Source organism: Trachurus trachurus, assembly GCF_905171665.1.
Source record: "Trachurus trachurus genome assembly, chromosome: 21".
Lineage (NCBI taxonomy): Eukaryota > Metazoa > Chordata > Actinopteri > Carangiformes > Carangidae > Trachurus > Trachurus trachurus.
The window spans coordinates 3,141,440-3,168,775 of NC_139899.1; the positions used below are offsets into that span (position 1 = coordinate 3,141,440).

Consider the following 27,336-nt stretch of genomic DNA (forward strand, 5'->3'; position numbering starts at 1 on the left):
AAAAAGTCTTAGGAACACTAGCCTTCAAAATAATGTTGGAGTGAGGGTAAAAAAAGAGGAGAGCAGATCAAATATAGTATTTCACTTTATAAAGTATGATATGTAGCTAGTGATCATTGCAGAGTTCGGCGTAGTGGTCAAGTGGTCAGGGCAGTTGCTTCACAGCGAGGCAGCCTGTTACCCTGCGGGGGGGCAGGGGGGGTTACTGTCTGGACTGTACTTGTTTCCTCCAGGTGTTGTGCTCTGCCTCCGCGGTTCAAAGACGTGTGGCTTGGTCAAGTGGAGGATCTGAATGGCCTGCAGGTTTAAGTTGGCAGTGTGTGTGTCGGACTGGAAGCCTATTGTTGAGGGTCCGGCCTCCTAAGAGCCTGCAAAGGAAAAGTGTGTATACATGTTAAAGATAGATGTGAGGTGGATTGGGTGGAGAACGCCTTCCAGTGAATTTGCCAGAAACAGATTGTGTGTAGGCTTGTGTGTGTTGAGTTGGTGATGTAAATCCATGAAAAGATTCGAGAACAACCTGTTCACCTACCGCTCTTCTAGATGCTTCTTCTGACTGAATATCAACAAATAGTTGGATTTTATTAAGACAATACATGATTTTGAAGTGTTTTTTTAAAATGAAATCTTACCATCATACCCTCAGGAGTAAGCAAAGCTTCATAAACTGCAGTTTTATATTTGATATTTAGTGTTGATGTGTTGTGGTGGTGTGACGTGCAGCGGTGATTAGCATTAGTCATAAAAAAAAATCAACAGACTAAATGTAGGATTTAGGCCGTGTTGTTGTGATATGGAAAGCACAGAAAGACAGGACAATGAACTTCAAAACAAAACAGAACAAACCGGAAACAGGAGACAAATGATGGCACTACAGTTTACAGATATAGTGCACCTTTGTTGGTATGGTTATGTTTAGCCTATTTGTCTTATGTTAATTCTTTGTTTGCCATGTTTTAGTACAGTGGTTCTCAACCAGGGGTAATTGGACACCTAGTGGTACTTGGTCATTTGATTGAATGACCTCAGACATTTATAATTTTACTAAAATAGTGACCGGAGCCACGAAGCCAAGCTAAGCACAGGCAGTTTCCTAATCCCATATGTTTTAATGGGAATTTGCTTATGCAGGGGGAAAGATCAACGTCTGTGAACCCAAAACAATGAGCTGAGAGATGCAAAAACACTCAACAGGAACTGATAATGCATGTGATGATGTCATGTGACTTAACATTCACACATTTTTTCCCCCCATTGTTAATATAGGGCTACTCTGTAGATCAGTGCAGCTTTAAAATGTATTCAGGACTGTTGAGCATGTTAAATATAAAAGTTTGATGAGCTCTGTGAGCTGAAGCCGCTCTGCACCACCTGCAGAAGAATAGATGACTTATACTCCCACACAAAAGGTTGAAATTAAAAGTAGTGGTGTTTCCTTACCATTCATAGCATTAATTCATTTATTGAGTCATTATAGCATCACACATGGTAGGATCGGATGATCTGCTCTCCTGGGAGCTCCAGCACTGGCAGGAAGGAGGCAGCTGTGGTCAAAGTCTCCCAGAGGAGCTCAGCAGCGAGGGCGATGATGAAGACACGTGGTCACTGCCTGCAGACAGCTGTGATAGCGGGAGCTGCCTCTGTTGAGGGACTCGGCCTACTCTGAGCTGATAGAGTGTGCTCCTGGACAGAAGTTCAGGGACCCAGAGGGGACGTGAGGAGATTTGGCCTTGACCATGAAGAGGATGTCCAGTCTAAACACTCATCCAGCCCCAAGAGGAGCCAGAGAATCAGTTCTTGTCCATTTCTTCTAAAAATTGAGTTTCCAATATGTTTTTCGGTGATACAAAATAATAAATTATGAACATACATGACTCTTGACACAAGCTTCTGCTGCCTCATAAGAGGACAGCATGGTGTTGTTGAATGTGAGATGCACTGTGGCTCAGCTGTGGTTTACTGTGAACGACTTAGTCTGCAGCTGGTCTGTTTATGTAAACAGGATCTCTTGAGCCTTTATTGCCTCTTCAGTTTTCAGCCAACCTAAATTAAGGTCTTCAAGCAAATCATATTAGTTCTCACAGAGCGATACGACTTCATCCTCACCATCATCTACTCAACCATGAGAACATCTTAAACTGATTAAAACTTCCTGCAGAATTCATCATAAAGCTACTCATTCATTTTACACTCCAAACTAAGGACCACAGACGTGATGTGGAGAAGATGGGAAACTATGAACTATCAGAGGATGATTCCTGCCCATATAAGGATTTTTTTAGGCAACAAAAATCATGATGTGTCCAATGTGCAAAGTCATTAACTTAGATTAAAGGACAAGGCTAATTCACCTCTTTATTTTGGCATTCCCATATAGTAAAAGGTTATTTCAGTAATTTATCCACCATTATTCTTCACACATTGTATTTAGTTGTTAATCACTTGTGGTGATTAACACATTTATTCTGACAGGACTAATGTGTTTTTATCAATTTATCATATCAACACCTGACATGACGTAGCTATATTTCTTACCAGGCAGATGAATGAACTACTGAGAATTGGTGATTGAGGCAGCTAGATATGTCGAGGCTAACAGTTAGCCTGCTTGCAGAGGCATTATGAACACACCCCACCTTGTCATTGTAAAGACAAAGCTTTGCTTGAGAGAGAAAAGATATTTTTCAGTTCTCAGATCAGCTAAAATTAATTCTGTGGCCTCCTCCCTACCAAACTAGCAACCAGCGACACATTGTAAGGTTATTAAAAATATTACTTCTGGTTGCTTGCAAATGAAATTAAATCAGTAAAAATGACAACTTCTTCATACCAGAGTGTAGATATTTGTATTCACTGCAATTATATGATTATATAGGGAGTTATATTGGCTGGATTTGATTTTGAAGTACAGACTTCAGTTATGTGTTCCAGCTGCTGGACTTTATCAGGGTCATCACATAATATATAGGCAACATATGGGGTTAGCATGACAAAGTGTGAGCAAAAATAAATAAATAGATTTTAAAAAATCAGCCATTTATCATCAGCTATCAAAAAAAGAACAACTCGTAGCTGACGTTTGGGAGGCTAAGCTTTGACCTCCAGGTTTATGTTGAAAACTCAGGGACAAGAAAACATCCTGGAGCTGTTCTGCAGTTGACTACATGAAGGAAGTGACGATTCCTCTGGTAGCTTTTACACTTGTGTTTTTCCATTTCATACCAAAACAAATTAAATTTTCCTCGACTTTTTGATTGTTGGAAGATAAATCAGGCTTGTTTGTGAGGACATCACTTTGCGTTCTGGTGATATTACATGAATATTTAATTTTTATTATTAAAAAAAGATATATTAATGGAAATGAAGTGAGAGCAGCAAGGCACAAGGACAAACACTCCAGGACTTAGAAACAAATTTGAGCCTTTATTGGAATGTTGCAAGGCATTAAATACACAAATCCCATTATTTTAATAATTTGGTATTTAATAATAAAAAAAAAAATTCTAGTCTAACAATACTGGTCTGACAGTCGTTCTTATTCAGTTTCATTTTTATAACCTCAGTACGTCCTCTCTCTCTTTTCTTTCACTGCATCACAGAGGTGGAAACCTGACACTGTCCCAAGTGAAAGCAGATGTGAATTAATGAAGAATTAAAGGGCAGACAGCGATGACACATGTGGGGAACTCAGACTCAAAAGAAAATACTGCGTATCAAAGCTGCATCCTGGTTTAAAACAGTCTCTTGTTCATATTGGAATCCATTTCTTTTTCTTTTTTTTTTTTAAACCCCTGATTTCCCAAGTTTTACATATAAAAACTTTAGTATGAAATATAAACAAGCTCTTACCGTGATACACAGACATGTGCATTTGAAGCTGAAATAATTTGCAGAAAATAAAAGCAGACAATAATATGTTCTAAAGTTGTCAATGATCTCAAGAGTCGTGGGATCTTGCCTGGACTCTTGGATGTTCTATAAACATAAATAATATGTTCTGGTGTCAGGAAATTACTATCAATGTTACTGTCGTTATCTTCAGCCTCCACCAACACCATCTTTATATTCATCATCATAATCTTTATCATCATTATCATTATCATCATCATCATCATCATTATCATCACTCACTGCAAGTTGCTCAACAGATCCAGAAATGTTCTTAAAACTGTTTTGGCGTTCAAACCGTTTTCCCTCATGTTGAAAAGAAAATACAAAGAAAAAGGAAGAAAGAAAAAAAAAAGGAACATTCACAATAAATTTTCCAGCCGATCTGAGTTTGGTCTGGTCTCTTTCCTTTTGTTTTAGTTTTTTTTTGTTGTTGTTTGACTTTCCTTTTTTTATATTCTGGATCTCTGTCACTTCCCACACATCCACTGCTGAACGAATAATCAAAAAGCACAGAAGCATCGCCGTCCCCCACCTCCTGAGCCTGACCTTTACACCGCCTGACTCCACCACTCTCCAGTCTCCACACCCCCTCCCAGCCCCGCCCCCCAGGCCCGCCCGCCCCGCCCCGCCCCGCCCCGCACCCTGCTGTTAGACTTGGGAGGTCCAAAGTTAAGACATGACTCCAAACACAGGGTTGTGGCGACAGATGCTCGGCCCGATCTCTTCGTAGTCTTTTTTGGTATGGCAGACCTGGTAGAACTCAGGCTGTGGAGACAAACAGAGACACACACCAACATGAGGAAAGTGGACTACATTTGCATATTCATTTTCTGCAGGTGCTGCTGTTTACTTTCATCAGGCGTGTCATTATTTTATTTACTTCAAACCCCACTGCTGCTGGAAAACTGTCGCTGCACCACCAACCTTTTCTCAGACCAGACACATCAAAGAGGGGTTTTTTGGAAAGTAAATGTGTTAAAATGAAATATTGACTGTAAAATGAATTTTCAATTCGCTGCAGTAGCCGAGCCTGTCCTGCACAGTGCTCGCAATTTTTGTTCTGAAAAAAAGGAGAAATGTACCTTCTCTGTGTTTTGGTTTCATCAGAGCTGTGTTACTGTGAGCAGCACGGTGAGTGAACAAACAGACAAAGTCCCCACTGCTGTCAGGTTGCAGTGGTGCAGACTTTGCTCTTCAACAACACTGTGGCTTTGTGTTGTGTTGTCACACTTTGTTGACATTGATGCCTGATGCCTCAGCTGTCAATCAAACAGTGACAGGCCAGGAGTCTGATTGGTCTGAAGGTCAACAGGGTGTTTCTGATGACTTCTCCCCTTTATTATAAAAACTATTGATTATGGTATTATAGTGGAGGTGCCACAAATGAATTATATGTTCTTCTGTTAGTAATAAGTGAAGGGATGTTGTTAGTTTCTTGGTGGTGTTTGTGTTTGTTTGGGGTACTTGTTTTCACAATTAATCACAGTATTAAATTCCACAATCTCTCAATACAGTCACTTTCCAAAACAGCTCATGTCGGAACCATATCAGCAGATCAGGTACGTAAGGACCAACGTAACATTGAACTGGTAGGTATTTAAACGTTAGCGGCTCATTTGTAAAAAAAAAAAAAAAAAAAAGAGGTTAAAAAGATTAAAATAAACTTAAACATTCAGTATAGATGACAAATAATCACTGAAATAATTCAAACATTTTCCCTGGGGGATTAATAATTGGTCTTATATTAATGGATACTTAAAATATTTTGTGTATATGATTAGAAATGTAAAGATATTTTAACTACAATTGATTTTTACACCTCGATAGTGTTGTGAAATGAATGAATGAATGGATGGATGCATAATAATCATGATAATTGTAACACTGATTATTTCTCTGACAATAATCGTACCAAGAAAATCTATAATCGTGACATCACTATTTGTGTTGATTAAGATATTGTTTATGTGATCATATTGAGTAGGGGAACAGTGGGTCACATGCTGATGAGCAGGGATATCTGTTAATATGTTTGCCTGAGAGAGAGAGAGACAGGGTGAGCTGGGTCCCTCTACTGTATGTTCCGTTGATCACTGTGATTACTTTGGTTATAATGTTGTACACTTTGTTATGAGTTGATCATCTCATAAACAGTTCAAACGTCAGTTAGAAATGTCATTGAGTATTTTGTTTAGCGAGTCAGACAGTTGGGCCCAACCTCAGCCTTTCAGCGACTCTTTGGCTTCAAGTCTAATTGCATTACATTCAGCTGAACTATAATAGACTACTGAAGTGCAGCTGAATGTGAAGATGCAAAGAAGATGAATTGGTATGAAAAGGTGATGAATACTGACTCGACATCCTGTAGCTGCTTTGAGCTATAACTCAAAGCACTCAGGTGTTAATGACCTGATGTGAAAAGGATTTATAGAAAGTAAAATGGAAGCATTGAAGAAGTTGTAAATAGCATGAGGTCGTGTGGCGAACCCAACGCGTTCCATTTTAACATCAATGACTGCCGGAGACTTTTGAGTCGTATTTCCTGCCAATAAAATCATCTCGTTCACACAACTCATCGACGGGAAAGATTAATGCAACAACCCACGACACTGACCTCAACTAAATGGGTCCAAAAAGCAGACACGACATTTAAAGGATTGAACAAAAGCAGTGTGCAGCCTTCAGTGTCACGCACCATGAAAGCCGTGGCGTCTAGAAGTGGATAAAGTGTTCCTGTCATAACGTTTAACCACCAAAGTGGTGCAGGCGCACGTTTGAAATACTTACAGTCGACGCTAACATTGATCCACCAAACCACACTGCATATCTCTGCATATGATGAGTGACGACTTGGACATCGATTGGTTTTGGCTGCGGAGGGAGAGACAGAGACAAACACAGGGATCAGTTCCATTCAGCGGCCTTGACAGAGAGAGAGGGAGGCAGCGGGGACACGGCCGTGAGGGACAGAGTCCAGCAGATGGACTGGTCCAAACTTCATCAGCAGCACAGTCAGCACATCACACCATCACCTTGTTGTTATACATGTAACTGTAAATACATCATCTCACTCCTCACTAGGGATGAGGATTACTTGTTTGCACAATTAACCGAGGTATTAAACACCACAATTAATTAATTGTGAACAACTTTCCCAAGAAGATTTTGCCGGAACTGTATCGGCAGATACAAACATAAGATTAAATTGGTAGGAATTTAAATGTTAGTGTGTCATTTGTAATAAAAACAACAAAAACTATTAAAATAAACTTAAACATTTGGTATAAACAAATAATCACTAAAATAATTCAAACGTTTTCCCTGACAGGTTAATAATTGGTCCTATATTAATAGATACTTTGAATATTCTGTGTATATAATTAGTAATGTAATTATATTTTGACGATATTTGATTTTACACATTCATAGTGTTGTGAAATTAATTAATGCATTATAATCGTGATATTTCTCTGACAATAATCAGACCAAGTAAATCTATACTCACTTAATCAATAATAATGACAGAGTGAAAACATGATTTTAGCAGATTTTAAACCACAAACTGAAACCTCTGGCTCCAGCCCAACTAGTTTTCTAGTGTGTTGAGTCCTCTGTGCTCCTCTGAGTGTTTTATCAACAGAGACCTGGTGGCTGGTTGTTGTCCTGACATGCAGTGTTAATTGCAGGACTTTAGTGTCCAATTAATTCAGTGTGTCTCAGGTGGACTCCAGTCATCAGATAATTAAAGCAGAGAGGAGGCACCTGACCACAGTCTGCAGCCGCAGCCAAGGCCTCCAGCTCATGTGTAAATGTCACACTGTTACAATCACTTCCAGAAAATGTACTGTATGTTCGCTCTGTCATTATGATTGAATATGGACAAAAAATTGTATAAATGTAAAAGTGTGCAAACATCAATCAGCCTGAAGGCCTGTAAACAAGCCCAAGTTTCCATCGATACCCACGATGCTTTGGGACAGAAACCTGTTCAAAAAACAAATCAAACTGAGCATGTTGTCTATTTATCTTTTGGACTTGGATTAGCTACATTCACCATCTGCTCCTTCCAAGCCTCAGGATGTTTTACAGATGCCAGTCAGCTCTGCCTCAGGCTGGCTGACATTTAACATCTCATCAAGATGAATCACAGCTATTGTCTTCAACCAGCCGAGGAGGCAGGAGACATTATTTATAACCTTCCCTTCTCCAATTTCAACTGAAGATTTCAATACAACATTCGGTTCGTACTAACAAATTTGCTATTTGGGCAAATTGATTCACATTCAGCACAACAACTGCATTTGCAGTGAGAAAGCACAGAAAGTTTAAAAGACATTTTTTCCCCTCACTTTCACTCCTCACGCCGTAATTGTGTTTTGTCGAGCGGTATCGATCTGCGCGGCGTACAAATTAATGTGTACTCTCACCTTGAGCTTGCCTCCACTCAGCTCCTCACTCATCTTCAGTCGGGCATCAACCGTCCTCTTTAAGTCCCTCTGCAGACGGCGCCCAAAGTCCCTGAACATGGTGGAGCCTCCTGACAGAACAATGTTCTGTGGAAGAGAAGGTGACGGGGATCAGAGAGCTGAAGAGTCAGAGCCACTGAACCGCTGTGACCTGTGAGACCAGGACTCTGATGGAGCGCTGTGATGCATGAAAGATCTGACCCTGCTCATCAAACACAAATTGTATCTCTTTGCTTGAAGCTAAAACTAAAACAAAGGTCAATGTCCCCCATCAACATAATACAGAAGGACTGTTGTCTGTAATCAAGCTCATCTGCTTAAACATGTATAACAGCTAGTGGCACAAACACAGTAGAAGTTAGAGCCAATGCAGGTTTTGTTAAATGGAAAATAAATTCCAAATGTCCAGTTGAGTCTTAAACAGTTTTGCCCAATCTCCAAAAATAGCTAAATTAAAGGGATACTTCACCCAAAATCGATAATTTACCAATTTTCTACTCACCGTCATGCTAACGAAGTGTTTCAGAGTTATCAAAATGCTTTTGGAGTTCCAGGGGGGGTCCGACTGGTAACAGATTTTCATATAATGGCAGTGGATAGAGCTCACTTTTGAATCATCCAAAACACACACTATCACACGCGAGATTTGCTGCGAGATGTTTGTTCGTCGTTGTAGACCATTGGATGTATGATGTAAACATGGAAGAATATCTCGCAGCAAATCTCACACATCTCGTGCAGCCATTGGGAGCTACTGCTACAACAAGGATAAAAACAGAGATCAAATTAACAACTTTTTCATGTTGCGGCTTCAGGACACTTGGGTCAGTACAGAAGAGCAGTATGGAGGTATTTGGATGTTTCATAGTGTGTGTTTTGGACGATTCAAAACTGAACTCTATCCGCCACCATTATATGAAAATCCATTGCCAGTCAGAACCCCCCCCCTGCAACTCCAAAAGAGTTTTGATGACTCTGAAAGTTCTCCAAACCCTTCCTTGGCGTGACGGTGAGTAGAAAATTGGTGAATTATCGATTTTGGGTGAAGTATCCCTTTAACAGAGGGTCACACACCAAGAACAAACTATCACACCAGTACAACTACAACAAAGCAAACATTTGCATAAATATGCAGGAGACTCTGTTGTCCAGCTCACCTTGTACAGAGGACGCCTGGTATCGATAGGACAGTTCTGAATGACCTCGTCCACCACCTCAGAGATGGGCTGGGTGAAGTCAGGGTTGGCAAACTGTGACGACGAGGACAAAGAGGACATGTCAGTCTGTGCTGCGTATGAAGCAAAGAATCTGTTCACACCTGTGTTAACGTGTGCTTGTCGTGTCTGGGCTCTGGTCTTCAGATTCACTGCTCCGATTCAGTCGTCACTGACTAACCTCTGGGTGGAAGAAGATCTCAGGTCCCAGGAAGCGCTCGTAGCCCACGTCGATGGTGAACTCCTTTTTGCTGATGGCGTTGATCCCGGTGTACTGCTTAATCCACTTGGAGCCGTCTGTGTCGTACTTGCTGAACTCTTTGACTAGATCGGGGCACACGTAGCTGTACCGCTCCTGGTAAAGGCAGCACAGGTACAGTTGTATATTTAGCTCCAGCCATCCTTTCAGTGGCGCTGATCATTAGTTTATATCATCAGTCAGCTTGAATGCTACAAGTGTTTTGTTTTTTAATGTGTCAGCAGCCTGTTATGAGTGGGGTTACACTGTAGAGTCTATTAAGAGGCTTCATTAGTTTGATTTGTATGAAACGTGGTCCACAGTTTAATGTTCATTCCAGACCACAGTGGAATGAACATTTTAAAAAAATGCCTGACAATATGCACAACACACATTCTCTAGATGTCATTTGTTTGACTCCACATTTTTTCTTGTGTGTGAGCCTCAGGGTAACAGAGAATGGTCCTTGACATCAAGAGCAAAGTCTCAGATAACAAGCTGTTTAGTAAACATGGAGCAACTGTGGAAAATCGACACGGATCAATAAAATGAGCCAACTGACACAAGAAGTGTTTGTCGTGGTTTTCTTCCTATGGAACTGTGACCTAAGGAAAGACTGAATGAATGAATGAATGAATGAATGAATGAATGAATTAATGAATGAATGAATGAATTAATTAATTAATGAAAGAATGAAAGAACAATTTAAAGCAAATGTGTTTGTCAACTGAAGAGTTGGAAACTAATTAAAAAAAAATATATATATATATATATTTTTTTTTTTTTTCTTTTAGTGATGCAGGATCAAACTCAGTTAATCTTCTACAAGTTGGTGCATAATTGAATGTAAAAAACACATTTGTAATTTGAGCTGATCCCACTTTGGAGAACGGTGTTATCAGAAACTATTAGCAAAAGAAAAGCAGCAGGTTTTTCAAGGACAGCAGCTACATGCGACACACAGACCAACACTGGCACCTTGTGTCCTCATGGAGACAAAGTATGAAATTCCAGTTTTCCATCTAATTACACATAACAAAATGAGGAATCCATCACTGTCATTGTGGTGAATGCAGCTGGAGTTTAAAGACAAAAAGCAATATGTTGTGAATGAAATGTGTCTCCTGGGCCAATTAGTCTTTAATCAGGTGTTTTTGCATTTATAGCTGCAGTGAAAGAGATACAGGAACACTGGACATACAGCTAATAATCCAGAGTAGGATGATTAGCTGTATGTCCAATTCTGCATACATACTAGGGCTGTCAGAACAAACTTCACTATCCAAACAGAATTCAAATTATTTAGAAAAATGAGAACATTAAAAGTTGGAAACTGACGAACGCGTGCCTTCTGCAACGACATGGTAAAACTTAAAGGTCATAGCTACAACTTTTTCATCAAAAGGATACATTTTTCAAAAATAATGCATCAGAATGTCTAGAGGGGTGCAGAATAAAAGAAAAAAAAAAATATTAATTTTACTGAATTTAAAAAAAAATAGCATATAAATAATTGTTTAATAAATTTTGGCGGGTCCGAAATATATAAATATTTACATCTGGTTACGTTGGCAACGTCAGCATGGAATGATCTCTGTGGCAACAGCATTAGAACTTTAGCTACTGCTGTAAAGCTGCGTTCACACCGGACCTTTTGTTTTTAGAACGAGCGACGAGTTTACATGTTAAGTCAATGCAAACGAGCGTCGGAGCGTTTTTTCGCTCGAGTCGCTCCCGTCGCTCGAGATGAGAAATCCCAACTCTCCGGCCGTCAGTCGCTCGTCGCTCAGCTCTGATTGGCTGCCGTAATCCCGTCGGTGCCGGTGTAAACAGAGACACATGGCAGTGGGCATGACGTCATCGAAGCGAAAATGCGAGTCTCTGGCTCTGTGCCAAATTGACGAGCGTTTTTTTCGGAGCGATACGAGCGACAGCGACAAAAACAAAAGGTCCGGTGTGAACACACCTTAACTGGCAACCAGTAAAACGGAAGGTTGGAGCGAGAGCAGGCAGTGTGAGTTCTACACCTACTAGCCAGGAGGAATTAAAACAAATATTTGAATACAATTTGAATATTTAACATAAGAAGCATTAGAAATTTGAATCTGATTTGGTGGGGGATTGACAGTCCTAATCCATACACATTCTGCATACATCTGTCAGTCTGAGGCTGTCTACATGACTGTGAGAGGATTCTTTTTCACAATACACACATCACAACTTTCAGCATAGCATGGTGAGCACAGTGGGGGCTGATGTCTGTTTAGAAGAAGAAGGGGCTGATGGGAGCGGTAGCTGTGCTCCTACCTTTACTGCCTTGGCCGTCTCCAGCGACTGCTCTGGTGGGATTCCCACCTCCCTCTCCCTCAGGAGCTGCTGAGTGAAGTAGGTGATGTCTCGCCCTGCGATGGGAATGTGCTTTATACAGCTGCCGATGACATATCCTTCAGCCTGAGGGACGGACAGACACACAGACAGAGAGAAAGCTGCTGTTATATAATGTGCAACATAACAGTGAGATGCATGAGCACATAAAAGAGACAGAGACCGAGTCTACAGCTGTCGTAGCGTGATATTTTTCCATTAGATCTGTGTTTTACTTTGAGTCTGTCTCCACATCTCGGCAGTGTTGTGTTTGGCCCATTTTTTCTGTGTGTTCAGCAGTGGCTACAGACATGCTGATTCAGTCACAGCCTCGAAATGTATTCTGCAAGCACATTTCCTAAAACTGAGTAATTCCTTCCAGCCGTTGAAACACTATGGCCTGGTTTCAAACATCAACATTATCCGGTTACTAAGCAAGTAGACAGGTGGGAATATTTTTCTCTAAAAAGAAAAAAAGAATCTCTTTTGCCACAGAGGAAAAAAACTCAATACAACACTTCTTCACACTGCTCTTAAACACAGCTATCACAAATCTTCATTTATAATAAGACATAGAAAATGCTTTAGTTTTACCATGTTTCTTTAAAGGGATAGTTCAACATTTTGGCAAATTGGCTCATTGCTATAATCCCTATAGTTTTAGGAGTAGGTTCGTTACCTTTAATTGTCGGTGCAAGCTATTTTTAGAATGGCGGAGCAGAGCCGTGAGCTGCTCAGAGCTACGCTACAGAGGCTAATGGGATTTCTTGGTTTCCCTCATCAAACTCATCAAATACACAATCCAACAACTCCAAAACGCTCTGGTGGGCAAGTTGTGACCTGCACATTCACCAATAATGGAACGTTACAAGACAGAGTTGTTTTAGAAGTAAATTCATGCAAAACCACTGATGCGTGTTGCCTTCAGGGACAGTTTTTCAGCAAGCAGTCTCTGCATTTGCCTCGAAAACAACTCCGTCTCGTAACGTTCCGTTGTTATCTCATAGCTTGCGGCTCTGCTCTGCCGTTCTAAAAATAGCTTGCACCGACAATTAAAGGTAACGAACCTACTCCTAAAACTATAGGGATTATGGCAATGACCTAATTTGTCAAAATATTGAACTATCCCTTTAAAAATAGCAAGGCCATATTATTAAGCAAATGCCTAAAAATGAAAACAGCTAAACTTTCTATGTTGTTGAGTTGTGTTCTTACATGATCACAAATGTGTCCATCAGTGCTCAAACTAGAGGAATCTGGGATTTTATTCAAGGTAACAGTCTGTTTTATTTGGCGGCTTATATTTTAACCAGGAGTTCAGTCATCAGATCTGGATCTGAAGTTATCAGAGGAAAAACTGAGTAAATGTTCCACAGTTTGGCTCCAAATTCCTCTGAGACTTCATGTGTCAGCTGAAGAACATCTGTGAATGACCAACTCTTAACATGAAACTGCTTTATTCAAGTCAAGTTATCAAGTGATGGAAGAAACAGCCAAAACAAAAGCAATCCCAGCTCGGTCTCATGCCCAGTGAGGCTAAACAAACACTGATTTTTAATGTGAAACTGCCTAAATCTGTGACCAAACCTCCAGCCACTGACACTGAAGGAATCCAAACCAGGAGAGGCTGATGGGAACAGTGGTGCAGAGTGAAGACCTCACCTCACCACACAACATCACTAAACCCCTTCTTTTGTTACTGCTGATTGAGAGACCTCTAGTGGCAGAAGCTACACACAGCGCTTTAAAGGAGTGGATGTTGACATAATCCTACCTTGTCTCTGTGAAATCTAACAGGAGCATAAATAATAAGATCAAGCTGACTTCAACAGCGCAAAAAGTTCGGCACATAGATGTTAATATGGCCTGAGAGAGCTGTAAATTACGGTCAGTGAACTCACCACAGGGATGACGTGGGTGACACCGTCTCCGCTGTCGATCACAGTGCCTGTCAGCGTCCTCTCTCCCACCTGTCTGGACGTCCAGGAGGCTGCCAGAGCCAGCACAGCCTGGCAAACACACACACACAAATGTCAGACTGATAATATCTTAGCTGTAAGTTCAAAATGCAAATAGGCAAAAGCTGTTACAACTGGTCTCAGTTTAAAGATACGCTGATGACTGAAACGTGATGGAAAATTAATATCCAGAGAGTAAATGAGGACACTGCATCACATGTTTCAATGTGTGTTCACCTGCACAGCGATGTACAGCCCGGGTACGTTGAAGGACTCGAACATGATCTCTGCTGTGTACTCTCGGTTTTCCGGTGTGTTAAGAGGAGGCTCTGTCTGCAAACCAAACATTTGGATTTACAACTCAAGTCATAATGACATACAGTATGCACAATCATACAAACAATGACTGGTATGTAGGGATGTCACAATTACTTAACGCCACAATTAATTGATCATAGAGATTCCTAAATACCGTCACTTTCCAAAAAAGATTATGTCAGAACCATATCGGCAAATGTGCGCCAAAGTAAAGAAAGATGCACCGATACTGGTAACGTAACACTGAATAGGTGGGAATTTAAACATTGGCGTGTCATTTGTAATTTTAAAAAATGATTAAAATAAACTTAAACAATTGATGGCAATTAATGACTTAAATATTTCAAACACTTCCCCCAGGGGATTAATAACTGTCCTATATTAAGTGATTAGTAATGTTATTATATTTTGACTATATTTGATTTTACACATTCATAGTGTTGTGAAATGTATTGATGCAAAACAATCGTGATAATCCTAATACCGTGATTATTTCTCTGACAATAATCGTACCAAGAAAATCTATAATCGTGACATTCCTACTAACTGGTATGACTTTTTTTAACACAGTTCTTCAGATACATCGTTAAAATAATAAAAAACATAACATATTTAAAAGAGGACATATGAAAAGGTATAATTATTGGTTGTGTTTTCTTGCCCTCAGCCAGCCATATTTTGGGGGGCCTTACCAGGAGGAAGTAGTGGTCCTCAGGCTCAGCCCTCAGGTACTTGAAGATGATCTGCTCCATGAAGCGTTCCATTAGGTCCCAGTCCTCCACGATGCCATGACGGATCGGCCACTGTTTGATACAATTGTTCAGGCAATTAGGATGATGTTTGTGACAGCGGGGCAGTAGGAGGAAGAACTAAGGTGTGCCAATAGTGATGCATCATGTTGTAAATTCAAACTGCAGGGACACTGTAGTTCAGTGTGTTTGTCTTTCAAAGCCTTCTGGATTTGCTGCCTGTCTACGTGACCTGCAGCGCAGCTGAACACAGAGTGCTCTCATAATGGAGTCTGATCTCAGGTTTAACAGCGGAGGTCAGGTTCCTCTGCAGGTGCTGAGCTCTGACAGTAATCTCTAAAATGCAGGATGTTAGTTTAATGATGTCATGCAGCAGATTGTCATCTGGCATAAAACATGGAATTATTCATTAATGTTTCCTCAGGACAGACTTTTGTTTGGGGTTATCCATGGGACTAACTGGACCTGTACAATGTTAATGTCTTCACCCTTTGAACTGACATTTGCCACAGTTTTGAGTTGACAAATGTAAACATACAGTAACTGCAGTCATCTTGGCTGGATGTGTTGTGTTTATTCCACATACAGTAGATGTGTGTGAGCTCCAATGAGGGTCAAGGAGATTTCGAGCTGGTAATGTGAGCTTGCAAATAATTCTGGAGTTTGAAATGTAAATCAACCTTTTGAAATTCAAGTTTATACAAGTAGAAAAGACAGAAACAACTGACTAATGAATCACCAAATTATATTCGTGGTCAAGGTATCAGACGACCTGACCACCATTCTTTTTACATTTCCTCCACCAAAAGTCAGTAAGATTTTATTTATTCATATTCTCTACACAAGCTCGACATTAAAATGTTCATGCAGAAAGGATGGTTTACAGCTAAACACTTCAGAATTACTTCATTATTTGTGAACGCCACTTTGAAGCTCAAACTTGCTGCAGACAACGTGCTGCATACCCATCTTCAATCAGCTGATATTTACAGTACAAAACATCAATACACTACATCATTTTGTACCAGTGTGCAATTATGTGTTTAACATAACTTTTTTTTTTTGAGGTTTCACTATTTCATCCACTATTTGTTTTCATGATTTTACCTGTGGTCAGATCCTGCATTGCATTGTGGGAGAAGCATGTCCTTCAACAACACACTGAAAAAGCCTATTCTTTTTGTTACTTGTACTGGGTTGCTGTACAGGGAATAAGACAGCACATAACAATAAAATAAACAGGAGAGAAGCAGAGTATAGAGGGTTTGGAGCACAACTCCAGTGGTGTTCATTCTGGTTAATTAACTTACTGGGACATCTATATGGAGCAAAGCCTTCATTGCTGATGTTATTAACACTGTAAGAGCTCTACTGCCTGAAACTCAAAGAGCTGTGCACATCTACATTCATAAGTCTGGTCCCAGATCAGCAGAAATAACAGCATCTTATTACATCACAGGACAAATAGTTTATTTAGAGTTCTAATATTATATAGATATCCTAATCTGTCATTTCACATAGGAAATCATATTCACTGAATAGCTCCTACAAATTAAACCACTGTGTCAACTCTAATTTCTTAACAAAATAATATGATAACATCATAAAGAAAATCATCCTAACATAATTATCCTCAGATGGGGGCTGACCTTGAGGAATACAAGCTGTGACAGTTCATAAAATTACATTACATGTCTAGTGAAAACTCATTTTAAGGCGATGATTTAAGAGAGTTGATTCTCAGACTCTCTCTTCCATATCTGGGTGACAGATAGGAAAAACCATCAGAGACGCCTCTTCTTTAGTCTGCTTTGTGTTTACGAGCTGCTAAATACATTATGTTGCCTGAAGAGAGTGAGGAAGTCTCACGCGGTGTTTGCTTCTGTGGGTGTGTGTGAAGCCATCAGGGTCACATACCTTAGTGGAATATGTGGGCTTGTCTATCGCTTCATCACCAATGTAGAAGTCCAAGTCGTCCACCCCCTTCATCATCCTCCGCTGGGCCTGGTCTCCAACCTTGGCTGACTCTTTGATGGCAATACCTGACGGAGAGGAGAATTCAAACTCTGTCTTACATTGTACATATACAGATGAATAAGGACCAAGACTTGAACCGTGTTATCTCAGTGTTACAAGGACAAACTTGCAAAAATGCACAGTGAAACCACTTTGGATTTTGTCATTGGAACAGATTTCTTCCCAGTGACTACCCTGTGCGTTGTTAATGTCTTTGTCCTGCTAGGCGGCTGTTTGGGAAATTGAATGCACAGTGAAATACTCACATGACGGAACGATGAACTGTGGCTCTGTGTTCCCTGCATACCCTAGTTTGGTGTAACTGCAAGAGAAAAGACAAAAAAACAACAACATTTAACTTGAGGTAACAAGTTGCTGCATGATCAGGAGGACAACAAGCAGCAGCAGTAGCAGCGGCCGCGCTGCTGGAGCCGCATTTATATGTGTGAAAGTTTACCTCAGTCAAGATTATTTTTGGCTGCTATCTCCTATTGTTTTGATCAATGGAATCACTGTCCGTTAGCTGGTTGGTTGGTTGGTTGGTTGGGTGCCAAGAGCAGCAGCGGCTCTGGAGTTTGCTAATAGGAGGCCATTAAAAGAGCCATTCATGTCACACTGGGAACTGAGGACTATTCATATTTGTCTGGGGGAAAAAGATCACTTCTGTATAAACTGACCTTCCTCAATATAAACTCACTATGACCTCAGTCACTCACTGCTAAATCCTGTCTTTCCGTTCTCTGTGAGTAAAACTTTTACCAAGGGGGGGGGACGCAGTATGAATACAGAACAGAAAAAGCTTGGTAACACTAGTTGGGCATTAATAAATACTGAATTCTTCACTTATAACGCATGAATACTCATTAGTATGTAGTTTATAAATACAGTTAGTGCTTATCAATGATGAGTAAAACAATTTTAACTCTAAAACAATACTAATGAGTATTCATGTGTTATAAATGATGAATTCAGTATTTGATGCTTAATAGTGTGTACCGAAGTGTTACCAAAAGCTTTTTAAAAGGGAACATTTACATACAAGACGATTGTCTCATAAACTATTTGATTTTTTTTTTAACAGAACGACTATTATTTACACTGAGCACAAAATGTAGGCTACTTTTGTTATATTTGAGTGAGACCAAAACATTTTTATTGTGAATAATTCCTTAGTTTCAGGTGTCTACCTCATTTTATTCAAATATGTTTGATGCCAGAGACAAATAAAGGAAAGAAAAACCTAAAAAACCTTAAGTAGCCTATTTATCTTGGTGTTATTTAGGTCAGTGCCTTATCCTTATTTTACTCAGCTGTTTGCACTTTATGCTACAGTTAAAGAATTGTTTGTTGCTACAAGCTGCATATTTCATTAAAAGTTTAATGAACTATCATCTTAATTGTCTTTATTTTTAGTTAGCATATACCTTAAACACTTCAAGCTGAAAGCTAATGATGGAGCAGCTGCAAGTGTTACCAAAAGCTTTTTAAAACTTACTACTGCAGTATATTAACCTCTAGTTTAGGAACTGAAATCTAAATTTGAAGCAAAATCTATTTTCAGAACCTGAGTCGACTAACATGGAATCATTCTGTGCAAATCATTGCAATGTGTGTTATTGTGTGGTACCTTTACTTATGCATCTGATCTGATTCTGCATAGCCACACACTAACACAAACAAACTAAAGCATTGGGGCAGCAGTAAGTAGACCTGCAACCCCTGTGGTCTGCAGGGTAAAAGTCAGATTTGCTCAATGGAGTCTGGTGGCTTTGAACAAAAAGGATCTTACTGCTTAAAAAAAAAAAAAGCTTTGTCAGACATGTGTAACTTGTGTTGTTTACACTGCAAGCAGCTGTTGCCGGGCATACAGCTCTTGTTCACCAGTGGACTGATTCAAAAGATGATTGTCTTTTTTACACATCGATATATTAGGACGATAAAACGCATATGAGACGATGAAATGCAGGTTCAAAAATCCCAGTCGTCCTTTAAGTCTCAGCATCAAAGACTGGAGCGTTTACTGCCTCCTCCATGTTTCTGCTGTGCTGTGTGTGAATGGGTTTTTTTTTTGCGGGGCACATGCTGACCAGATGTAGTCATGGCTGGGGTTGGCCCAGACACCACTCTCATACTTCCTGCACACAGGCCGCGAGGGACTGATAGAGGACACTGCTGACAACTGCCAAAGCACTGTGGGCATAATAGGCCACATCCTGGTCATAACAGTGGCTCCTTTGAATCCAACTTTATGAAGAAGAAAAAAAGAAACCGGAAGGAGCCACATCAGCAGTCTTATATAGAAAACTCAACAGGTTGTTATAACAGTAAGTTCAATTCATTCATTGCAGTGTTGAAAGTCTATATTTCCTGTCCTGAACACCGATGGAGTTCTGTTGTTTTACACAGGAAACATCTCATCTCTTATAGAAGCAATGGTAGAGGTTTGTGCAGAATGGGGAGGTCACGATAATAGATTTTCTTGGTACGATTAATGTCACAGAAATAATTACAGTATTGCGATTATCATATTATTATGAATCAATAAATTTCACACACTATGAATGTGTAAAATCAAATATAGTCAAAATATAATTACATTACTTATCTCTTAATATAGGACTAGTTATTAATCCTCAAGGGGAAGTGTTTACAGTCACAGTCACAAAAGTCATAGTCATAATTGTCATCTATACCAAATGTTTAAGTTTATTTTAATCATCTTTTTAAATTACAAATGACACACTAGCATTTAAACTCCTACCAATTCAGTGTTAAAGGGACAACGAGGAGTTTCTATTTGGTTATAAAAAAGTCTCACGTTAATGTGGATGAATCTACGCTACCCACACTTGTTAATGGGCCCATTTTAGATAAATATATCGTTTTGTCTCTATCGTTATTTTGTTATTATTAGTGGTGGCGGAGATGCTGGTCGAGCCGACCAGCGTTTCTTTACTTTCGGTTTCGCGGCGAGTCATGAGAATAACGCAGCCGAATCGCCGTTTATGGTCGGAACTACGACGGTATGTGATCGTCTTCGAACCTCTGACTTTAAAGCAGATATCAGTGGAATGTTTTTGTTAATATAAGTCCTAAATAGTCCTATTTTCCGTCAGCAATCACTTACATGAAGTATTTCAGCCTAAACACGAGTCTCTCCGTCACTCTGCTCTGCTGTAACCCGAGGAGAAAATTTTCCTTGTGGGATACAAGTGTTATCCAATGAGGAGAGAGAACGGCATGAAGGGCTGTGTGTGCAGCCAAGGGATGCGCGTGAATGTGGTGACGTAGCACGAGGACCAATTGATGCCTGACAAGGGCGGGGGCTGCTAACTCATGGTGCGTTCAAAGAAACTCGTACTTTGTGTTTTTCCTTCCTGTGAAGTCATACCAGTTCGATCTGGTACGAGTTCACGGGTCGGAAGTTACGAGTGGCCGTTATAGGGAACTTTCACAGACAACAGGATGGTAAAAACACGAGCTACGGGTTACCTGGAACGCTACCAAGTCGTAGTTGTGACTTGAAGCTGTAACTTACGGTTTCAAAAGCCTGCCTTGAACGCAGCATTAGCCGAAACGGCCGTGAAGCTGATATCTGCTTTAATTCTTGATGAATGAAAACATGAGTCTGTCTTGCGCCGGTCAAAGAATTTCACGGCGCGCGCGGAGGCTCATAAATGTAGTGTGAAAACGCTTCGCTTTTCCAAAACTCCTCGTTGTCCCTTTAAGTTAGATAAATGGAGCAGTATCTGTGCATTCTCCTTTACTTTGGCGCACATCTGCCGATATGGTTCTGACATCATCTTTTTTGGAGAGTGACGGTATTTAATAATCTTTACGATCAATCAACTGTGGCGTTTAATACCGTGATTAATTGTGAAAACAAGTAATTATGACTGACATCTCTAGTGCAGAATAAATAATACAGATGCAAAGCAGACACATAGAATGAATCATCAGCTATCTGTAACAGTGGAGCGGCTTCTTATCACCTGCTGGCTCCTCTCTCCTACACACTAGGTAAATACTGTACCACTTGGCATGGTTTCTCCTAAAGTCTCACAATCACTATCACACCTGCCTCTAAATATGAAACCATAAATATGCTGTTATAATGTCAAACCAGTATTTAGGACCCGAGTGCCTGCATCACTATGTAAGAAAAAAGAGGAAATGGAGAGATATTGTATCTATGGTAACGAATCGAAAAGCACATGTGTCTGATTCATTTCTCGCTTCCAAGCGACGGGTGACATCATCACCTCCTTTCTCATTACGGAGGTGACACTAACTGACAAGCAGAAGCCGGCTCACCGCCGCTATTTCTCTCTTCACCTATTTCTGCTTCAGCTGTGAAACCTCTGCTTTGTCAGGGACTGAAAACGGTGTGTGGTGTGTGAATAAAGTTATATAATCTTATCTGGCAACTTCACCTATCTGTAAAGCAAAAGATCTGCCACTGTTGATTTTTCGAAGGTAGAGAGCGGAGAGAAAGAACAATGTGGGAATAGAAAACATACAGTGCAGGAGATCAGCTCAGTACAGCAGAAAACTGGCAGGCGCACTATATGTAGGCTACTATTACTAAAAATAATATGTCAGATTTTAAGCTTTAATTTTCTAATACAGTTTACACTGTCGCTGGGCCAGTTCTAAAAGTAAAACTGTGGGCAGTTCTCTTACTAAACCTCACAGTAGTAACTCTCTGCATCCTGTTGTGAAATTGAGACGTTAACAAACTCATCACCACTGTAGTGCACTGTAACATAGTCTAGTTTGCATTATGTGTTTTGACAGATTTGAAATTGAACTGAACAGAAAACAGGCTACTCCCGGGCAGAAGGTATAACCATCATCTGATACTCAACATTTCTTGTTTGAAGTTCAGACAAGGAGGACAGATAAAAGCCCAAACAGTGGCTTTATCAGTCTTATATGGGCGGCATGAGCGTTCGTTTTTACTCCAAGGCAGCAACAGTCAAGACTGTTGTACTGAGGTTGAGTTTCATCACTTTTTTAAATGTGACAAAGCAACAGAGAAGTATCACTTCACTAAGTAGTGTGGCGTCTTTTTGGATCCTTCATCTCAGTGTTTGAATTTTATGACCACAGCTTTGCTTTTAAGTGATCTCACGGCTCTGATTGGTCTGATTCCCAGCTGGAGCGGTCCTAACAGCTTGTCAGTCTACAGATAATAATACTAAACTTGCCGGCCAATATATAAATGAGATTTGAGCTGTTGTGCTTTTCTCAAAACACCACAGATTTATTCATGTACAGTTGTTGTTTACTGTCTCGGGTGGTTAACACCAGTTTACAGGTATAACACAAGCAGCCAGTCAGAGTACGCCTGGAAATGAAGAACAAGGTTGTTGACCTCATAGGAAATTGATTCTTTTTTTGTAGCAAGTGCTCATATGTTAAAAAAAGAGAAACTCTACTAACTCTACTGGCTCTCCACCTTATAAGTTCTTTACCAATCGATTAAAATGTCCAAGGTAGGTGTTATGAAATAGCTACATTTATTTATGAAGATGAGGCATGTATGTTATGTTAGAGAGAGTGATGGTTACATGTGTGATAGTGTTTAGTGAGAAGACTGGTGCTTTATTTTAACAAGGTCTTCATTATCATCACCAGACTTCACAGACACATAGGTAGGTCTGTAGTGGTGGAAATTATCAGCTCAGCTGTTATCAGTAGTTATCAGTTAGTAAAGGTGTTTTTTTATGGCTGCAAATATGATATCAACCATATTTATCACTTCCATTCACACTACATTTAGAGATAACGACAGCTGCCTCACAACAGTAACAAGACCAACCAACAGCAACAGAGTAGGAAGGGTAATTCTCTGCAATACCCCGAACACCTTCATACCACAGAACAGTCCCAGCATGTCTACCGTCCTCGACCTGCCTCAACAAGACAGTGGACATCACTGCACAGGGCGGCTCGAGCTGAGAGCAAATAACCTCTGTTACAGCAGTAAAACACTTCTGTTGATGTGATTGCTTCTGTGATTTCTTATCTAAATGAACCTTTTACAGACAGATGGTGAATTGAAGGATAAACCAACATTGAGCATCTGAGTAAGATGTAGGCTAATGAACCTCTTCTAGAGTCACTGCTTCGATGATCTTTTCATCATTCCTCCACTCATTCATTCAGGTTTTTCATTGCATTTGTCACCTGTCTGTGCATCCTGGTATGTGCTAATAGAAAACCCGTCAAAAGTGAGACTCATTCATGATTGCTGCCATGCATCAGGACATTTCAAGCTCCTTTGAATAGCTGAACTGGAACATCTGAGTCTTCGTTTGCGAAGGATGTGACTGTGGTTCTTTCACTGCCTGGTCAAGTAGTCTCTTCTAATAATAGCACCCCGGCCACTTAGAAAAGTTGGTGTGTAAGAGAGGAAATATAGTTGTCACTGTTTGGACATCATATGCATGACTCACAGACAGCTGTTTAACTCCCTCAGCATATTACAACCTCTGCCAATTTGCTGCGTCTCTGTGGCTAAAAAGCTGCAGGGCCGTGGCATGTGGAAAGGTTCACTCTAAAAAAGATGTAATCACAAATTGAATCTCAAGCTGTGTCTCAACTGTGACTTTACGACCGAGACTTGTTTCTGCAGATAAAAAAAGAGTCAATCTTGTAGACGCCGATATTGAAACATATGTGTTATAACTTTAAGCCTTGGCCAGAAACGTAAAGGCCATCTGCTTGAAGAGCAGAAACTAGCGCAAGCTAACCCAATTCTCAGCAGCATTTTCTTTAGCTTGTCCCAGTGCCGACCAGAAGGAGCAGACTGGTTTATAGCCCGAGGGGAGGAGGGGGTAAGAGTGTGGTGGTATGCAATGTGAGGAGTGACGAGTTCAAGCCCCTACATGCAAGCAATGCAAACCACTTTCAGCCCTCGACTAACTGAGCATACCTATCATCAGCTGAGGTCCACTGTTTGAGCAAATCTACACTGGTTAACCAGAGATTTCTCTTCCTCAAAGTTTGAATCAACTCAAGTAGAGGGTAGATACAATACCAGAGTGAGTGCATATGATTACAGTTTTAAAAACTGGCTTTCAATAGCTCTCAAATGCCTTAACACTCAAATCAATCATTAATGCAACTATATACCTGATATACCAAAGCAGAAAGAAAGGTATGCACACAAATCAATACAAACAGTGCTGCAGGAGGAGCAAAGATAACATCTAGTCCTGTCTGCCCATTAGAGACGTTATTTACTGCGGGAGGAAAAATACTATTGCTGAAATACAACGGTAACAATTTGCCTGGGAAAAGAATCAGTAGCCCGGTAAAGAGACAGAAATTAGAGAAGTTAATCAAAAAAACATGCTCGGATGCCGAGAAACGACCATATATGGACTAAAAAGCGTGAATGAGGAAGTGCAGGCTGTATAGGAAGTAGTACTGCGCCTGCTCACATCCAGACTAATGAGCAGAAAAATGAATTGCGCTGGATAAAGTCACGGCTAAATATACACGGTATCATATCAATGTGGAAACTGTAACTTAGTAAATTAACATCGGTTTTTTACACTGTAACGCCAAATTATGACGGGGGGAAACTCCAAATGAATGAAGCCAGATGTGAGGACATCCTTCCTCAGTCAGGTTTCGGTCTTGTAACAGCAAACAGTCGCTGGTTTCTTTACACTGAACCCCCCCGACAGGAAGAAAAACACAGTGTAGCTTGTGATGAAACCGAGCTAATGATGAGAGAAGCAAACGAGCAGGACAACGAAATTATAAAAAAAAAAAAAAAAAAAAAGAAGAAGCGGTAGCCGTGCACTCTAGAGAAACTCTGATTAGCTGACTGGCTTTGATGCAAATGGGAAATATCATTATAATGACACAGTTAGCTGTTCGCGAGCACGTTAGCTCGCATGCTAGCTGCCTGGCTGCATATACACAGAGACACACACCCAGTCGCTGCTGCTGCTGCTGCTGCTGCTGCTGACACTGACAGTCCCTGACCGAGCTCAGCCTCTCCATGACACCCCCAGCCCCCTGTCTGCACCGCGCTCCGCTTTCAGCAACCTACCCCGTGCCGCAGTCGACAACACACGCCGGTAACCGTCCAGCCATCTCTCCCCGGGGTCTCTGCTGACTAGGAACGGTTGAGTTTGATGGATAGCAGGCTGTTGTCGGCGGGAGGATCTGGCGAGCCGTTCACAGGCGGAACCCTGAGCCCGCACAGTGTCAGTGCCGTTTCCACTTCCGCACTCGGCTCCTAGCAGGCAGGCAGGGAGAGGCAAGATGGCGGAGGCCGGGTAGAGCGACGCGGGCAGGGCCGTGCAGCTGTCAATCAACAGAGGAGGACGGCATCAGTTTGCTTGAACTCAACCGTGACCTCTACAAAGATGTAATATGGCAATACTTCAACGTTAGCAGGAGCTCATCTTTTTAATTCTCTTTTATGTTGCCTAAGTTACCATATTTCAGTTTTTCTACCTTTTGTAAATACATTAGCCTTTATGTGCAAGTTAATGATGTTGTTATAGCCTACATCTATGATTAACATACTGATAAATACTATCGTTTTATGAATAGATAGATAACATAATAATATAGTGTAAAATATGCAATAGAATAACAGTATCTAATCTAATCTAATGATAATGATTGATTCATGCCTGTAACATAATGGCCTTCTTTTCTGTGTGCTAGACTTCTAATAGTAGTCTAGTAGAACAAAACACTGCATACATCCCCTGTATCCCGTATTAAAACTGCACATAACTTACTCTAAACGTCAAAAGTAGCCTAAGTATTTCAGAAAAGAAAAAGAAAACATTTCAGCAATTAAATATGTGTTACACAGTATAAGCCCATAAAAGCACCATCACTTCTTTTTTACTCTTGCAAGGCAGTTTACTTCCTACAACCCCCTCATATCCCCTCAAATGGAACATTCCATAAACCAAAATCAGGAAGTAGCAGTGGTCACATCTCTCATAGGCTGTACAAAGTTATCCTCTCTACATTTTGTTTGTTTTCTCACAAATCCTGCCTGGTCTCTTAATGGTGCAATCCTGTGACCAATATTGTTAACTATATTAGATATCATAATGTGTCTGCAATATACAGTAACATGTGTCAATAGTTTGCATGCACCAAATGCTATCAAGCTAGTGTAATTAGTAGCCTAGTCAGTTTAGTTGAAATGTTTGTATTGATGTAGGCCTAGGCCAAAATATTTATGAATAATAACTATTTTCTACATGGGAAACCTAAGGACTTTTGGTAGCAGAAATTGTATTTACCAGGCTACAGAGATACTGTATATTTGCATTCTGAACTTCAAAAACTTTTTGCTGTAAGCAACTCTGAAATGAGTGCAGTAGCACAAGGAAGCAGAGAGAGACAAATGCACAAAGCAGCATGAGCTGGTCTACTACCACAGCATGTAGTAATGTATATCATTTAAATACAAAGTTGGCTACATCGTTTGGTATAAAAAGTCAATTCAGACATGTGCCTCAACTGGTAATTGTGGGAATGTCATGTCTTTTTAGAACTTGAGGCTTATTTTCCACTCTGCTGTAGCAAACCCTGGAACAAAATGAGAATTTAGAGTGATGTAGGCTACACAATATAAAAAACGAAACATCATTTGAAGTTTAAACAGAGGTATGGGTAGGCTAGTTGTTTTTTTATGTTTGACTTGTCCCTACCTCTCCTGTTTGCTGTTCAGTCACATTTTGCATAAGACATGTTTTCACCACTTTCATGCAGTATCTGATGTTGAAAGAAGATCAAGATCACTTGATCACAAGAGCACTAAGCAAAAGATGCTTAGGGAGAAACTTGATTTCTTCGGGCCCTATAAGATGCACAGTTGATTTATCTGGAAGGTGGAATGATTGGAATAAATATATGCACTATAGGCACTGGGCACTGTGTGACCCAGCTCAGAGAGATGAAGCCTAATGTTTTGATGACCTGCTCTGTTCCCAGACTTTATGCTCCATGTGTATGTAGAGATGGGTGGTCTTTGTGTTCATTTTTCTCAGTGAGCTCCACAGAGAAGATTGCTGTTGCTACTACTGACAAGCAGATGGCACTGCACTGTGGATATTTTCCCTTTGATGA

The 27,336-nt window shown here is 40.4% G+C and overlaps 1 protein-coding gene across 1 annotated transcript; it reads right to left on the bottom strand.

Annotated features, from left to right (window-relative positions):
* Positions 1 to 3,744: 3,744 nt before the first annotated feature.
* LOC311004997 (actin-related protein 3) lies at positions 3,745 to 25,483 on the bottom strand. Its single transcript, XM_083997264.1, has 12 exons — positions 25,286 to 25,483; positions 17,481 to 17,536; positions 17,116 to 17,240; positions 15,142 to 15,252; positions 14,369 to 14,464; positions 14,075 to 14,182; positions 12,117 to 12,260; positions 9,753 to 9,926; positions 9,515 to 9,607; positions 8,319 to 8,444; positions 6,679 to 6,762; positions 3,745 to 4,656 (listed from the first exon to the last, which is right to left on the bottom strand). Exons 1-12 carry the CDS (start codon positions 25,327 to 25,329, stop codon positions 4,561 to 4,563), a joined length of 1,257 nt encoding a protein of 418 aa, XP_083853390.1. The 5' UTR covers positions 25,330 to 25,483; the 3' UTR covers positions 3,745 to 4,560.
* Positions 25,484 to 27,336: the final 1,853 nt, after the last annotated feature.

Coding starts and splice junctions, on each gene's coding strand:
- LOC311004997 (XM_083997264.1), bottom strand. CDS start 25,329: ATGGCTGGACGGTTACCGGCGTGTGTTGTCGACTGCGGCACGGG. Junction 12,261..14,074: donor TCACCCACGTCATCCCTGTG/GTGAGTTCACTG, acceptor TCCGTCCCTCAG/GCTGAAGGATATGTCATCGG. Junction 9,608..9,752: donor AGATCTTCTTCCACCCAGAG/GTTAGTCAGTGA, acceptor TCGTCGTCACAG/TTTGCCAACCCTGACTTCAC.